Below are 15743 nucleotides of genomic sequence, written 5' to 3'. Positions count from 1 at the left end.
AGGCCAAGGCAGGCGAATCACTTGAGGTCAGGAGTTCGAGACCAATCTGGCCAGCATAGTGAAACCCCATCTCTACTAAAAATACAAAAATTAGCTGGGCATGGTGGCACGTGCCTGTAATCCTAGCTACTTGGGAGGCGGAGGCAGGAGAATCGCTTGAACCCAGAAGGTGGAAGTTGCAGTGAGCCGAGATCACGCCATTGCACTCCAGCCTGGCAACAGAGTAAGACTCCGTCTCAAAAAAAAAAAGAGTTTGTGGCTCTTGCAGCCTTAGCCGGCAAGAGCAGTTGCCATGAAATAGCATTATTTCTTTTCTCTTTATGCTATTGTGGTAAAATACACATGGCCTAAAGTTGACCATTTTAACCATTTTTAAGTGCACAGTTCAGTGGTATTAAGTACATTCTACCCTACCATCGATGTGTACCCTACCATCGATCTCCAGCTTCTTTGGGTAAATGCCAGCAAGCATGATTACTAGACCATTTGGGAAGAGTACATTTAGTTTTGTAAGGAACTGCTAACTGTCTTCCAAAGTGGCTGCACCATTTTGCATTCCCATCAGCGATGAATGAGAGTTCCTGTTGCTCCACATCCTCACCAGCATTCGGTGGTGCCAGTGTTCTGGATTTTGGTCCTTCTAATAGATGCGGAAGATATTTTTCAATAGGATTCACCACCCTATTTTCTGCATGGATTAAGTCTACACAGGGGGACAAGGGAGTTCTGTCTAGGGGACTAGAGTGAGTAACCTTTTGTTTCCAAAAGTGCTTCAAATCTATTAAATGGAAAGCATTTTCACCTGGTTGATTCTAATCTCCAGTCTTGTGTCCGGAGGCAGATTGTTTCTTTAGACATTTTTCACTGTGTCGGCTGGGCGCGGTGGCTCACACCTGTAATCCCAGCACTTTGGGAAGCCAAGGCGAGCAGATTACTTGAGGTCAGGAGTTTGAGACCAGCCTGGCCAACATGGTGAAACCCTGTCTCTACTAAAAATACAAAAATTAGCTGGACGTGGTGGTGGTGCTGTAATCTCAGCTACTTGGGAGGCTGAGGCAGGAGAATCATTTGAACCTGGGAGGCGAAGGTTGCGGTGAGCCGAGATCTCACCACTGTACTCCAGCCTGGGCAATAGAGTGAGACTCAGTCTCAAAAAAAAAAAAAAAAAAAAAATTCACTGTGTTATGTAAGAAATAATACCTTATCTCCTTTTAATGTTAAATTATTATTTATCTTTTTTGTGTCATCTTAAAAGGAAATTTTAGGTTCTTCAGCTGTACCTCTTACATGCAGGTTTCTTCCATGACTTCGGCATCTGTTAAAATTCTCGCCATATTTGGGCCTGCAGTTGATCTCACCATCAAACATACAACAGTTTCTTTTCTAATACTATATTTTTCTCAGTTTCTCTAATTAATGCCCTTGTTGCTTTTGTAACGATGAAGGACATCACTAGTAAACAACTGGGTTTCAACTGATTCTCCTAAAAGGCAATGCATTTTGTCTCCTTCTTTAAATCTTCTGCTTATTTTTCAGTTTGTTATTATAATAAGAGGTCATGTGTGTGGATTGCTTACTTTGTGCTGGGCACTATGCTAAACTCCTTACACATGGTATCTCTTTACGCTTGTAACTTCGTGAGGTATCACGGTCCTCAGTTTTACAGATGAAACTGCAGCCCAGAAAGGTGATTTGCCCAACCAGCAAATTGTGAAACTGGAATTGGAGGCTCTGGTGCCCAAGCTTGCATACTTAGACCAGGCATTAGTAATAGCCTCAGTTTCATTTATTGGTTTGTTTAGCCTTAGTTTTGAAGCATTTGTTAAGTGCGAGCCTCCATGTGGAGTGTGTAAACACTCAATCTCTGTGTGATGACAGCTCCAAGGAGCAGTCCAGCAAGTTCTGTCTGGCCAAATCCAGACCTGGTTTTGATTAGCTTTGTTCCTGATCTCTAGATCGCTCTGCTCTATGCTTGAACCTGTATGCTTGAGTCAAGCTTACCTCTCTGACAGGTGAAGAAAATGATATTTCACTATAATATTAATTTTATTTTTCTTATCACAAAGGGAAGGCATCTTCTCATTTTTCTAAGTCCTGTTGGCTCATTGCCTTTGCTCTTCCTGCATTTTTCTCTCTCTCTCTTTCCTTTTTTTTTTTTTTTTTTTTTTTTTTGAGGTGGAGTCTCACCCTGTCGCCCAGGCTGGAGTGCAATGGTGCAATCTTGGCTCACTGCAACCTCCACCTCCTGGGTTCAAGTGATTCTCCTGCCTCAGCCTCCCGAGTAGCTGGGATTATAGGCACTCACCACCACGCCCGGCTAATTTTTTATAGCTTTAGTAGAGACGGGGTTTCATCATGTTGGCCAGACTGGTCTTGAACTCCTGACCTTGTGATCCACCCACCTCTGCCTCCCAAAGTGCCAGGATTATAAGTGTGAACCACCGCACCTGGCCATATCTGATTTTTTTTTTAAAGATGTCGTTTTGTTGAATTTGAGAATTCACTTAGACCACAGGCCTCTGATGAAAAATATTCTTGTTTTCCTTGTCTTCCTTTTATGTCCTACATAACCTGAGTGTGTTTTAGAGGTGGGATCGCAGTCTTTGCATACAGGAGGAAAGTTGTCATGGTCCTGCGGTCATGAGGCTGAGGGCCCACGATTCTGATGTGGATGGAATGCAGCTGGCATTGCACACATCTTAGATGCTCTTCCTGACTGCCCGCTTTGTTCTAGGCACTGTGCAAGGTGCTGGAGACAGCAGAGAAGAGTAAGATAGTCCCTGCCCTCGCACTGCAGAGGGGGGCCTGTTCTGCCTCCCTGAGATGGGGGCACTGAGCTAAATCACACGTGAGGAAGAGTTAGCAAGGTGGCCGGAAGGGCATTTAGGCGAGGGGCAGTGAAAGGCAGGCTGGAGCCACAGATTGCAGGCAGAACAGGCAGGAGCCGTGCTTGGGAGGCCTTTGAATGACCTTTTAAGAAGCGTGAACTTGGCCGGACACAGTAGCTCACGTCTGTAATCCCAGCACTTTGGGAGGCCAAGGCGGGTGGATCCCTTGAGGTCAGGAGTTCAAGACCAGTCTGACCAACATGGTGAAACCCCATCTCTACTAAAAATACAAGAAGTAGCTGGATGTGGTGGTGTGTGCCTATAATCCCAGCTACTCAGGAGGCTAAAGAAGGAGAATCGCTTGAACCCAGGAGGTACAGGAGGTGGAGGTTGCAGTGAGCCAAGATCATGCCATTGCACTCCAGCCTGGGTGAGAGAAGAGAGCAAGACTCCATCTCAAAAAAAAGAAGCGTGAACTTTACCCTTAGGCTTTCAGTAAATATTTGTGTGAGCAAGTGAACTACTTATGCGGATCGTTCCCCCATAACATCAGACACTCTGTTGTAAGATTAAGCCGGCCAGGTGCAGTAGATCACACCTGTAATTTTAGCACTTTGGGAGGCCGAGGCGGGTGGATCATGAGGTCAGGAGATTGACACCATCCTGGCTAACACGGTGAAACCCTGTCTCTACTAAAAATACAAAAAATTAGTCAGGTGTGGTGGCACTCTCCTGTAGTCCCAGCTACTTGGGAGGCTGAGGCAGGAGAGTTGCTTGAACCTGGGAGGCAGAGGTTGCCATGAGCTGAGATTGCACCACTGCATTCCAGCCTGAGTGACAGAGCAAGACTGTGTCTCAAAAAAAAAAAAAGATTAAGCCATGAGGGGCCTCCCACGCACAAAGCTCTGCCCATGGTTACTCGATGCCATAAAGGGCGGCATAGATCTGTTCACACTCTCGGCTTTGTCTCTTGGATAGAGCGAGCACCCTGGGATGCTTTCCCGCAGGCATGTCGTGTGTCCTGCTTATGGAAGCCTAGCTCGGGACAACCATTGCTCCAGGCCGGTGGGGTGGTGCCGTTTTCCTCCTGGAAACACGGGTCCCTCCCAGCACCATCTCCAACTGGTAGAAATGTCAGGAGTCACAGCCTGGAAGGGTCTCCTTTAATCCCAATCCATATCTTCTGGGTGAACCCCTACTCATGGCTTCCTGAGACAGAGAAGCACATGGCCCTCACCCACCATGGGCTCCGAGGTGTGACCGAGAAGCTGGCCACGTACTAAGAAAGTCGTTGTGCCTGCCTCATCTCCAGCGCTGCCAGAGCTGCCGTGGACTCTCGCCATGCAGTCCCTCTACCCCCTTGTTGCGTGCATCTCTTTCTTGACAGCCACACCAGGGCACGGCTGCAGTCTCTCTGGCTTCAGCAGATTCATGCTCCATTGTAAGTATCACTGCCTTCTTCCTCATGTGTTGTTTTTTCTCGTTTGACAGGCTCTTCAGAGTAACCTGAGGTACTCCTTGTTGCCAAGACGGCTCCTCATCAGTAAAAGATTAGCTCAGTGTTTGCATCCTGCCCTGCCCAGTGGTGTGCACTTAAAAGCCCTAGAAACCTATGAGATTATCTTTAAAATTGTGGGGACCAAATGGCTGGCCAAGGACTTATTTCTGTACAGGTACGATTGCTTCTCTGCTGTGTTCCTTTTTATTACCCAAGTAACCAGTATTTCAGCTCACAAGATGAGAAAATGACAAACAGGCAATATAAGCGTGGGGCTGTGTGTGCAGCAATTAATCATAAAGCCATCATCAGGAGACGTCACTGGGCGCCTTCTAGAGTCTATCCCTCCCGACTTTTCTGTAAGGGAACTTTAGGATCTGAACGTGCGGACAGCTTCATTGCCGGCTCATTATATAACAGTGTTTTGTGACCATCTCATGTCACACACACATCGAAACCAGCAGTTTAAATGGCCAGCTGTTTGCTTCTGAAAACTCCCCTGGGCTGGCTTGTCACGTGGGACTTCTGACTGGGTATCTTATTTCTGCCCCGTTCCCTCTCGTTCTTTCTCGAAGCTGCGGGTTATTTCCTCTCCTGGCACATGCAGCGGTGTCGGTGAGGCCGGTGCTGCTCACCCTGTACGAGAAGTACTTCCTCCCACTGCAGAAGCTGCTCCTGCCCAGCCTGCAGGCGTTCATCGTGGGCCTGCTGCCCGGCCTCGAAGAAGGCTCCGAGATCTCCGACAGGTGCGTGGGCGTCCTGTCCAGGCTGTGTTTACTCCACTGCTTTATAAGACACAGGGAAGGGGCCGGGTGCGGTGGCTCACGCCTGTAATCCCAGCACTTTGGGAGGCCGAGGTGGGCGGATCACATGGTCAGGAGATCGAGACCATCCTGGCTAACACGGTGAAACCCCGTCTCTACTAAAAAATACAAAAAATTAGCCGGGCATGGTGGCGGGCGCCTGTAGTCCCAGCTACTCGGGAGGCTGAGGCAGGAGAATGGCATAAACCCGGGAGGCAGAGCTTGCAGTGAGCCCAGATCATGCCACTGTGCTCCAGCCTGGGCAACAGAGACTCAGTCTCAAAAAAAAAAAAAAAAAAAAAGACATGGGGAAGGAAGTGCAGAGACATGGCAAGCAGCAGTAGGTGTGGAGGTCGGGTTGCTCTTTCACATTTCCTTGGTGGTTGTGATTTCAAAATGCCGTGTTCCTCCCAGGAATCTCTCTGTGTCTCTTTACCAAAGGGGAAGTCCCGAGCCTGGAGCGATGAGATCCTTTATGCGGAGAGAAATGTAGCTCATTAATAAGGGAGACCATAGTGTAGGGTTCCCATGGTGTCCTGTCCTGCTACGGAGTTACCCGCTGAGTCACCATGTGTGGAGGGGAAGACATACCCTCTGAGGGCCCCTAGTGTGGCGGAAATGAATGGACCCTTTCCTGGGCACTTGGAGCCTGCTTTACACACATGATCACGTTGCGTGATGAATTTCTCTGCTCCAGGAGTTACCTCCATTTACAGGTGAGGGTCCGAGGGTGAGAAGGTTTCCCACTCGCACAGTCAGCGAGCCCCAGAGCTGGGATTCTATTCCACTGTGTCTATTGGATTCTTTTTTTTTTTTGAGACAGAGTCTTGTTCTATCATGTTCTATCGCCCAGGCTGGAGTGCAGTGGTGCGATCTTGGCTCACTACAACCTCTGCCTCATGGGTTCAAGCGATTCTCCCACCTCAGCCTCCCAAGTAGTCAGGATTACAGGCGTGTGCCACCACGCCCAGCTAATATTTGTATTTTTAGTAGAGATGGGGTTTCCCTGTGGTGGCCAGGCTGGTCTCAAACTCCTGACCGCAAGCGATCCGCCCACCTCAGCTTTCCAAAGTACCTGGATTACAGGCGTGAGCCACCGCGCCCATCCCGTATCGGATTCTAAAGTCCTTCTTCTTTCCATTAAACTAGGCTGCTTCTAAATTAAAAAGCAAAGCCAGGGCAGGGCTTGAAAAGGCAATTTAGTGTGATATGAAGCAGAATATCTTGACAGATTTCAGTAGCACCTTGAAGAAATGTGTAACACTCATATGCACAAAAGTTCATGTTTTTTTTTTTTTGTTTTTTTTTTCCGGTCACTGCTTAGGAATGGGAGAAAGTGTGTATCTGTTCAGACTATTGAGTATGGCTGGGCACAGTGGCTCACACCTATAATCCCAGTACTTTGGGAGGCTAAAGCAGGTGGGTCACTTGAGGTCAGGAGTTCAAGACCAGCCTGGCCAACATGGTGAAACCCTGTATCTACTAAAAATGCAAAAAAATTAACTGGACATGGTGGCATGCACCTGTAATCCGAGCTCTTTGGGAGGCTGAGGCAAAGGAATAGCTTGAGCCGGGGAGGCGAAGGTTGTAGTCAGCCGACATTGTACCAGTGCACTACAGCCTGGCTGACAGAGTAAGACTATGTCTCAAAAAAAAAAAAAAAAACTATTGAGTATACACAGTGACCTTTGTTTCCGGAGAATTATAAAGTAAGAACTCACTTCCAGCTTATTAACTCTTCTGAGAGACGCCACAGTGATTCATCTCTGTTAATGGGACCTGTTTTAAGAGCCCATGTTCAGTCACTGGTGACTTTTGTGCTTGTAAAAGCTTCCATGTGATTATACAACGCACTGCTCACATTTCCCTGTGCTGGAGGCCCTAGTCAGGTCACCCTTTCCTGTGGTGTTAGCTGTGACTGAGGGGTGCAGGAGGCTGGAGTGGAACCCATGAATCAATCCAGGTCCCTTTGCACAGCTCCCCCAGCCTCAAGTAAACCAAGTAATCAGAATGGTTTGAAGGGTTAGTCAGGAAGTGGCCAAGGGTGCATTTCATGAGCTCTATATCAGGACGTGACAGATGTAACCAAAACATTGCCCTTTAACCATTTCAAGCTCTCACATAGACCAGGTGTTGGCTTTCCATTTCCCAGAGGAGAATCCACCTTTACAGTTTCTACCTTAGGAGGCACAATCTGTCTCGTTGCAGTTTTAAGTCCAGCTGCAGGCCCTGTGGCTGGTACACGGTGAGACTCGGTAAGTGTGTGTTGAGTTAATGAGCCGTCCAGGTCACACAGGAGGCAGCTGGAGGACATTACCAGACTCCATGCCAATGGACTCCTAATCCCAGGCCCTTTCTAGAAGTTCTGCTATGTTTGTGTTCTGATGACAGATATGTGAGTATATGTCCTATGTGATTTTTCCATCATTGGACCGATGAACACATTAGTTCCCTAAAGCTTACTGTGATCTTTTAAATCTGTGTGAATCACACTAGAAGTGGAAATAGTTGGAGTGTTTTTGTTTGTTTTCTTAGTTGATAAATGAAGGTTCATGTGAACAGTTGCTAAAGTTGCTTAACATTGATTTTTTTTCCAAATATTGTGGTTTCTTGACATTGAACCAAGAGCCAAGTAAAGCTTCATGAATCACTGAATCAATTTAGCTGTGACAGAAAACCAAATGCAGTGTGGCACCCAGCAGTGATTAGTTATCAGCTCTCCAAGGTGGATGCCGGTGAAAGGCTATACAATAACCTCTGAGCCAGTGTGTTGCAGCCACAGTAATTGAAGTGACTGTGCAAGACTTTTTGGTTGCTGTGCCCATTTTAGTCTGAGACAGTTTGGTAACTGTTCCCAAAAGTTCTTGGGTAGCCAGGTGTGGTGACAGGCACCTGTAATCCCAGCTACTTGGAAGACTGAGGCAGAAGAATCGTTTGAACCTAGGAGGTGGAGGTTGCAGTGAGCTGAGATTGCACCACTGCACTCCAGCCTGGGCAATGGAGCAAGACTCCATCTCAAAAAGAAAAGAAAAAAAGTGCTTGGGAATTGAGTGAAACACCCCAAAAAATGTGCAGAGAGCAGAAAGGGAGGGTGCAGTAGGGGTCATGTTGAGCACGTGGGTAGAAATTGCAAAGTGGTGAGTTAGGTTGAGCTGGTGAAGGCTGGGGTGACTCACAGGTTTCATGTAGGTGGAGGCTGTTCCTGGTGTGTGATTTTTAGTGAACCATAAGAAATGAAACTTTTGGCCCCTGTTAGGACCTGTTATCCACCCTGGCTTTCTAACCCTTTGGGGTCTGCAGATAACCTATTACTGATCAGAAATCCTTTTTTTTTTTTTTTTTAAGTGCCCATGAAATAGCTACATAGCTGTTGTTTGCTGTACTAAGAAAACAAGATTAGAACAGGGAAAGCACCAAACCCTTCTTCTAAGGAGATGAGGAGAGCTGAATGTTTTAAATGGTTTGTAAGAAGGCAACAACTAGCTCACCAGATATTTCCATTTAAACCAGTAATTCTCAATCTAGTAGTAATTTTGACTCTCAGGACACATTTAACAATATCTGGAGACATTTTTGGTTGTCACAACTGGGGGTGGGGAAGGTGCTACTGATATTTAGTGGGTAGAGTCCAGGGGCCTGCTGAACATTTTACAGTGCACACGGGTGCCCCACAGCAAAGACCCGGCCCTAGATGTCAGTGGGGTGGAAGTTCAGAAATCCTGACTTAAAGAGTTGAAAAATATTTATTGACATTTCTTTTCTTCTTTTTTTCTTTTGGAGCTCATTAATAAGGGAGGCCATAGTGCAGGGTTCCCATGATGTCCTGTCCCATTACAGTTACCCACAGTGTCACTGTGTGAGGGGGGAAGACGTACCCTCTTAGGGCCCCTATTGTGGAGGAAACCAATGGACCCTTTACTGGGGACTTGCAGTATGCATGACGCACAAGATCACATTGAATTCCAGGGTCTTGCTCTGTACCCAGGCTGGAGTACAGTGGCAGGATTATAGCTCACTCTAGTCTCAGCCTCCAGGGCTCAAACAATCCTCTGGCCTCAGCTTTCCAAAGCACTGAGATTACAGGCATGAGCTACCCCACTTGGCTGACATACCTTTTTTTTTTTTTTTTTTTCTGAGACAGGGTCTTACTCTGTCGCCCAGGCTGGAGTGCGGTGGCACAATCTTGGCTCACTGCAACCTCTACCTCTCGGAAACAAGCGATTCTCCTCCCTCAGCCTCCCGAGTAGCTGGGACTACAGGCATGCACCATGACGCCTGGCTAATTTTCATATTTTTAGTAGAGACGGGGTTTCACCATGTTGGCCAGGCTGGTCTTGAACTCCTGGCCTCAAGTGATCCGCCTGCCTCGGCCTCGCAAAGTGCTGGAATTAACGGCGTGAGCCACCGCACCGAGCACCAACATTTCTTTTGGTTGGTTTCAGGCACTGTGATAATCATCTGTGCTGGTTCGAGACTTTTTTTTTACCTACCCCCTCTTTAGCCCTGTTTCTGACCTGCAGTTTGTGGTACAGGGCGCTGTTGTCACTGCCCTGCCTCTTCAGTTTCAGATGATTGTACCAAAACGGTGCTGTCTTGTGACAGCTTGTCTTTCCATGGTTGTCCTTTCGGCAAGCAGCTGCAGAACCGAAGTTGTGGAGTGCTTGGGGTCAGCAGTGCCCGGCCCATGCCGCTCACCTGCTCTCAGTTGCAAAGAGTGGAGCATGCCAGTGTCATTTGAAGGAGCTGTGTTTGCAAGAGGCATGAAAGAGCATAAGCCAGGATGAGTTAGGAAGGATGGAAATACTTGGGGTTTGGAAGTTGTTGTTGTTTTTTTTAAATGTTTGTTGGTTTTTTGTTTTTGTTTTGTTTTTTGAGATAGAGTCTCGTTCTGTCACCCAGGCTGGAGTGCAGCGGTGCAATCTTGGCACCCTGCAGCCTCCACCTCCCGGGTTCAAGCAATTCTCCTGCCTCAGCCTCACGAGAAGCTAGGATTGTAGGTGCAAACCACCAAGCCCAGCTAATTTTTGTATTTTTAGTAGAGACGGGGTTTTACCATGTTGGCCAGGCTGGTCTTGAACTCCTGAGCTCAAATGATCCACCTGCCTTGGCCTCCCAAAGTGCTGGGATTACAGGCAGGAGCCACCGCACCTGAGGGTTCCCAGCGGGGCGTGGTGGCTCATGCTTGTAATCCCAGCACTTTAGGAGGCCGAGGTGGGTGGGTTACCTGAGGTCAGGTATTCAAGACCAGCCTGACCAACATGGTGAAACTGCATCTCTACCAAAAAAATACAAAAATTAGGCATGGTGGCAGCTGCCTGTAATCCCAGCTACTCAGGAGGCTAAGCCAGGAGAATCACTTGAACCCAGGAGGTGGAGGTTGCAGTGAGCGAAGATCGTGCCATTGCACTCCAGCCTGGGCAACAACAGCGAAACTCCGTCTCAAAAAAAAAAAAAGTTTGGAGTTCTGGCCTGTAAACTGCACACTAATATTGGAATTTAACAACCCAGATGATCAGAGGAACTCTTGTTGAATAGGAAGTTATTTCATTTTTAACCCCAGTTATTTTGCTCTCTCATACCAAAGGTTTGTCATAATTGCTGTAGTTTCTACTGTGATGTCATTTAAATTGTTAGCATGCGTCCATTTTTTTTAAGAATAAAATGAGACTTAAAAAATAAAACTGGCTGGGCACAGTGGCTCACACCTGTAGTCCCAGCACTGAGAGGCCATGCAGGGCAGATCACTTAAAGCCAAAAGTTTAAGACCAGCCTGGGCAGCATGATGAAACCCTGTCTACACATACAATACAAAACTTAGCCCAGTGTGGCAGCATGGGTCTGTAATCCCAGCTACTCAGAGGCTGAGGCAGGAAAATTGCTTGAGCCCGGGAGGTCAGGGCTGCAGTGAGCTGTGATTGCACTACTGCACTCCAGCCTGGGTGACAGAATGAGACCCTGCCTCAAAAAAAAAAAAAAAAAAAAAAAAAAGATGTATTTCTTTAATAGAAAGCTAGTAGCCAGTTTTCAGAATATTGAAGAGATAACGTAGACAGCATTTCCCAAGCTTTTTGACAGTGGAACCCCTCTTCGGTGGAACATCTCTAGCGGCCAGTGTTCCATGGAACATACTTTGGGAATATGCAGTTCTAAGCAAAGGGGGACTGTGACACCAGGGTGTGTACATTATAGTATTTGTGATGATTTCAGAGCTGGGCAAAGACAAGCTCTATTTGTTTACTCAACCTTTAATAGAAGGCCAATCAATAACCTCAGCCACTAAATCGCCCTGTGTACTTCTTCTGAACACTTAGCCATTACTTATGCCCCTTCAGTTTTATTTTTTCTAAGAAGAGGGTACCATGCACTATTTCCTACAACATTTTACAAGACCCCAAAAAGTTCAGGCTAATTTTAAGGAGAACAAAATGCATTTTTAATATAACATGATGGTACCTATTTTTTGAAGGAAATACAAAAAAATTATCTGAGGGATTTTTCGAGTGCCAACCTGAAGTCAGACGCTCAAATAGGCACTGGGGCTGTGACAGCAAACAGAGCGGACCTACTAGTAATTGCAGGGGGCATGGCCCAAGCATTGGGTCTGTTCTCCAGCGCTGAGTTTTTTTTTTTTTTTTTTTTTTTCCTTCTCACTCTGTTGCCCAGGCTGGAGTGCAGTGACGCCATCTTGGCTCACTGCAACCTCCGCCTCCCGGCTTTGAGCAATTCTCCTGCCTCAGCCTCCCCAGTAGCTGGGATTACAGGCACCTGCCACCATGCCCGGCTAATTTTTGTATTTTTAGTAGAGACGAGATTTCACCATGTTGTCCAGGCTGGTCTCAAACTCCTGACCTCAGGTGATCTACTCACCTCAGCCTCCCGAAGTGCTAGGATTACAGGTGTGAGCCACCGCACCAAGCCAAACTGTTTTTTTTTTTTTTTTCCGAGGGGACTCTCACTTCATTCTCACAACATCTCCATGAGGTCGAGGCTACTTCCCAGTCTGTTAGCTGAGCACGGGCATGCACAGATGTTAGACTTGTCCGAGGTCCTGCAGCTAGGAGGCATCCCAGCCAGGATCTGGACACGGGAGGGCCCACTCTGGCAAGCTGGGTGAACCAACACATTCCCCTGGGTTGCTTTTGCTGTCATTGTTTTCTGTGGTCTTTGCGGATGAATCCTTTCAGGTAATGAATCAGATCCTTCGTGGGGCGAAATCCCTGAGGGGGAATGTGCCTCTGCTGCTTTACTGGTAGATGCTGTCACCCAGCCTGCAGGTTGTGTGCACTGTGGACAGGGAAGGGGCCGCAGTCAGCTGCAGGGACACCACCGAACAGACACAGGTCTGGCCTTGGTCAGTGTCAGTGGAAAAACGAGCCCTGATCCACTGGTGATGCTGCTTCTCTTAAAGGATGCGTGAGAAGGTGCTGACTTTGTATCATGGGAGACCTAGGTAGAGATGAGAGGCGAACAAATGCCCGGCCTCAGCACAAGAGCCCCTGGGAGCGGGAGTCAGCACATGCAGGTGCTATGGGCAGACTGAAAGGAAACAGGCTGATGGAATTTGCAGGGTCGTGGGAAGCCCCAGGCAGATTTGCCCCTAGCATTTCTAAAGGCAGATGTTACTTGGCACATTTTTGCCTGTGCTCAGGTTGGTGGCATCTAATTGCTTAAGTCATCAGTGTCCTCGGCGTATCCTTGTTTTTGATGCACAAATGGCTTCTGCTTTTCTATGAAGTGGCTGACCTGCCCATCCCTCTTATGGTGGGACCTCCCTTCTGTGAGCACCTCGGCATCCGTGGCGCGGCCGGGGTGGGGATGGGTCTCTGCCCCGCCACGCACAACTGCTTAGACGCTTCCCATTGGCCAGGACACCGCGCTGCCTAGTGACATTGGTTTTAGCAAATCCAGGGTCAGTGTGACAGCCAGCAGGTGGACACACACAGCAGGGTGAGAGATGGCAGCGGCTCCCGGCAGTGAGGAAGGTGGGGCTTCCCCAGCCAGACGAATCCACTGCGGTTCTTCATGCAGCTTTCACAGAGCGGTGTGCAGCAGGACTCAGGAAGACGGGGCGAGCCCTTGAACCCTCTCCTGTCTCATCAACAGAACGGATGCTCTGCTCCTGAGACTATCGCTGGTGGTCGGCAAAGAGGTGTTTTACACCGCCCTCTGGGGGAGCGTCCTGGCCAGCCCGTCCATCCGCCTCCCCGCCTCAGTCTTCGTGGTGAACCACATCAGCAGGGACGCCCCCGGCCAGGAGCAGAAGTACATGCTGGGGACCGATCACCAACTCACGGTGAGTGCCGTGCTCCTCACGGGGCATGGGGAGGGGGCGACACGTGGGCACAGCATCCTCATGGGCAGGTTGTCACTGAAGCTACAAAGGGACATCTAGGAAAGGGAAGTGCACTACACTTGAGTCTGGGTAACAAATGGCTGAGCAAGGCGAGAAGGAGGCCTCGTGCAGTTGAGGATGGTGGTGGCTTTTTTTAACATATGCATTAAGTTTTTGTTGTTGTTGTTTTGTTGTTTTGTTTTGAGACAGAGTCTCACTCTCTTGCCCAGGCTGGGGTGCAGTGGCATAACCTCGACTCGCTACAGCCTTCACCTCTCAGGTTCAAGCAATTCTCCTCTCTCAGCCTCCCGAGTAGCTGAGATTACAGGCACTTGCCACCACGCCCGGCTAATTTTTGTGTTTTTAGTAGAGATGGGGTTTCACCATGTTGGCCAGGATGGTCTTGAACTGCCTGCCTGGCGGCTGATCCACCCACTGTGGCCTCCCAAAGTGGCATTAAGATTTATACATTCAAATAAGTGTTCACACCCTCAGAGGTCCCTTCTGGAGGCCGCTAGCTTTGCAGAAATGTGCTTAGCTGCACACAGTGCTCAGAAGGCCTCTGCACGCACAGGGTCTGCCGCATTTTCGGGTCTTTGTTTCCTTCCCCTGTCCTGTGTCACGGGGGCCACTGCCCACTCACACATGGCAACCCCCTCCTCCCTTGGCATCCTCCCCCTGCTCTCCTGTCTCCATTGGCTGCTTTCAAATCTAAATTATCGGGGTTCGTCAGGTATCCATCTCTAGGCCCTTCAAGGGAAGCTTTCTTCCCTGGTAATGACATCCCTTCTGGTGCCCTTAGAAATGCTAACCTCACAGATCCTTGTCTCTTTTCCCCAAACCTGCCTCTTGTGTTTTTATGGCTTGCTGTCTTTCGCTACCTGGTGGTGTTCCCACACTTTGATCTTAAAGTGTTTAGATTGAATTCGCAGGTGAGAAGGTCTGCAGCTGGGTGTAAATTACCCCTCTGAGTCCATTTCTCATTGCACAATGGGGGTTGTAGACCTGCCTCACAGGGTCTCTCTGAGGACAAGGTGGAAAAATGGATGAAAAGCGCTTTGCACAATGATCAGGACACAGGAGATCCCAATGAACACGTCCCTTTCCTGCCCTGTCAGTATCCCCTTTGTCTCTTTCTCTCCATCGTCTCGGCCTTGCTCTGGCTTATCTCTTACTCTTGGATCTGACTGGTTTATCCTCATCCTACTCTCTCCCCATCTAGTCCTTATCAACTGCTGAGAGATTTGGTTCTCCAAAGCCTAACTTTGCTCATATGTATCCTGTGCTTTAAAAATGTTTGACTTCCCGGCTGGGTGTGGTGACTCATGCCTGTAATCTCAGCACTTTGGGAGCCCGAGGCAGGTCAATCACCTGAGGTCAGGAGGTCAGCAGCAGCCGTGCCAACATGGTGAAACCCCACATTTATTAAAAATACAAAAATTAACCTGGGCGCAGTGACTCACGCCTGTAATCCCAGCACTTTGGGAGGCTGAGGCGGGTGGATCACCTTAGGCCAAGAGTTCAAGACCAGCCTGGCCAACATGGTGAAACCCCATCTCTACTAAAAATACAAAAATTAGCCGGGTGTGGTGATGGGCGCCTGTAGTCCCAGCTACTCGGGAGGCTGAGACAAAGGAATCGCTTGAACCTGGGAGGTGGAGGTTGCAGTGAGTTGAGATTGCACCACTGCACTCCAGCCTGGGCGTCAAAGCAAGACTCCATCTCAAAAACAAACAAAATTAGCGGAGTGTGGTGGCAGGCACCTATAATCCCAGCTGCTCAGGTGTCTGAGACACGAGAATCGCTTGAACGCAGGAGGCGGAGGTTGCAGTGAGTTGAGATCACACCACTACACTCCAGCCTGAGTGACAGAGCAAGACCCTGTCTCAAAGAAAATAAAAAAAAATAGCCGGGCGCGGTGGCCCACGCCTGTAATCCCAGCACTTTGGGAGGCTGAGGCGGGCAGATCACGAGGTCAGGAGATCGAGACCATCCTGGCTAACACGGTGAAACCCCGTCTCCACTAAAAATACAAAAAATTAGCCGGGCGTGGTGGCAGGTGTCTGTAGTCCCAGCTACTCGGGAGGCTGAGGCAGGAGAATGTCTTGAACCCGGGAGACGGAGCTTGCAGTGAGCTGAGATTACGCCACTGCACTCCAGCCTGGGCGACAGAGCAAGACTCCGTCTAAAAAAAAGAAAAATAAAATAAAATAAAAAAAATAGACCGGGCACAGTGGCTCACGCCTGTAATCCCAGTACTTTGGGAGGCCGAGGCAGGCAGA

The 15743-nt window shown here is 48.5% G+C and overlaps 1 protein-coding gene across 2 annotated transcripts in view; it reads left to right on the top strand.

The window, feature by feature from the left end:
- The window catches only part of DOP1B (DOP1 leucine zipper like protein B), a 123705-nt gene that overhangs the window by 37261 nt on the left and 70701 nt on the right, over positions 1-15743 (top strand). For both annotated transcript variants that reach the window (XR_007724527.1, XM_050785750.1), the window contains exons 3-5: positions 4320-4501; positions 4902-5072; positions 13233-13422. Coding sequence is in view for 1 of the 2 variants with exons in the window: in XM_050785750.1 (XP_050641707.1) it covers positions 4320-4501; positions 4902-5072; positions 13233-13422 (543 nt within the window). In the remaining variant the exon portion in view is untranslated. The remainder of the gene's footprint in view (positions 1-4319; positions 4502-4901; positions 5073-13232; positions 13423-15743) is intronic.

Source organism: Macaca thibetana, chromosome 3 (genome assembly GCF_024542745.1).
Source record: "Macaca thibetana thibetana isolate TM-01 chromosome 3, ASM2454274v1, whole genome shotgun sequence".
NCBI classification, from domain to species: domain Eukaryota; kingdom Metazoa; phylum Chordata; class Mammalia; order Primates; family Cercopithecidae; genus Macaca; species Macaca thibetana.
Note: the sequence above shows the minus strand (reverse complement) of the source record. Positions and strands in the feature narration are given on the sequence as shown.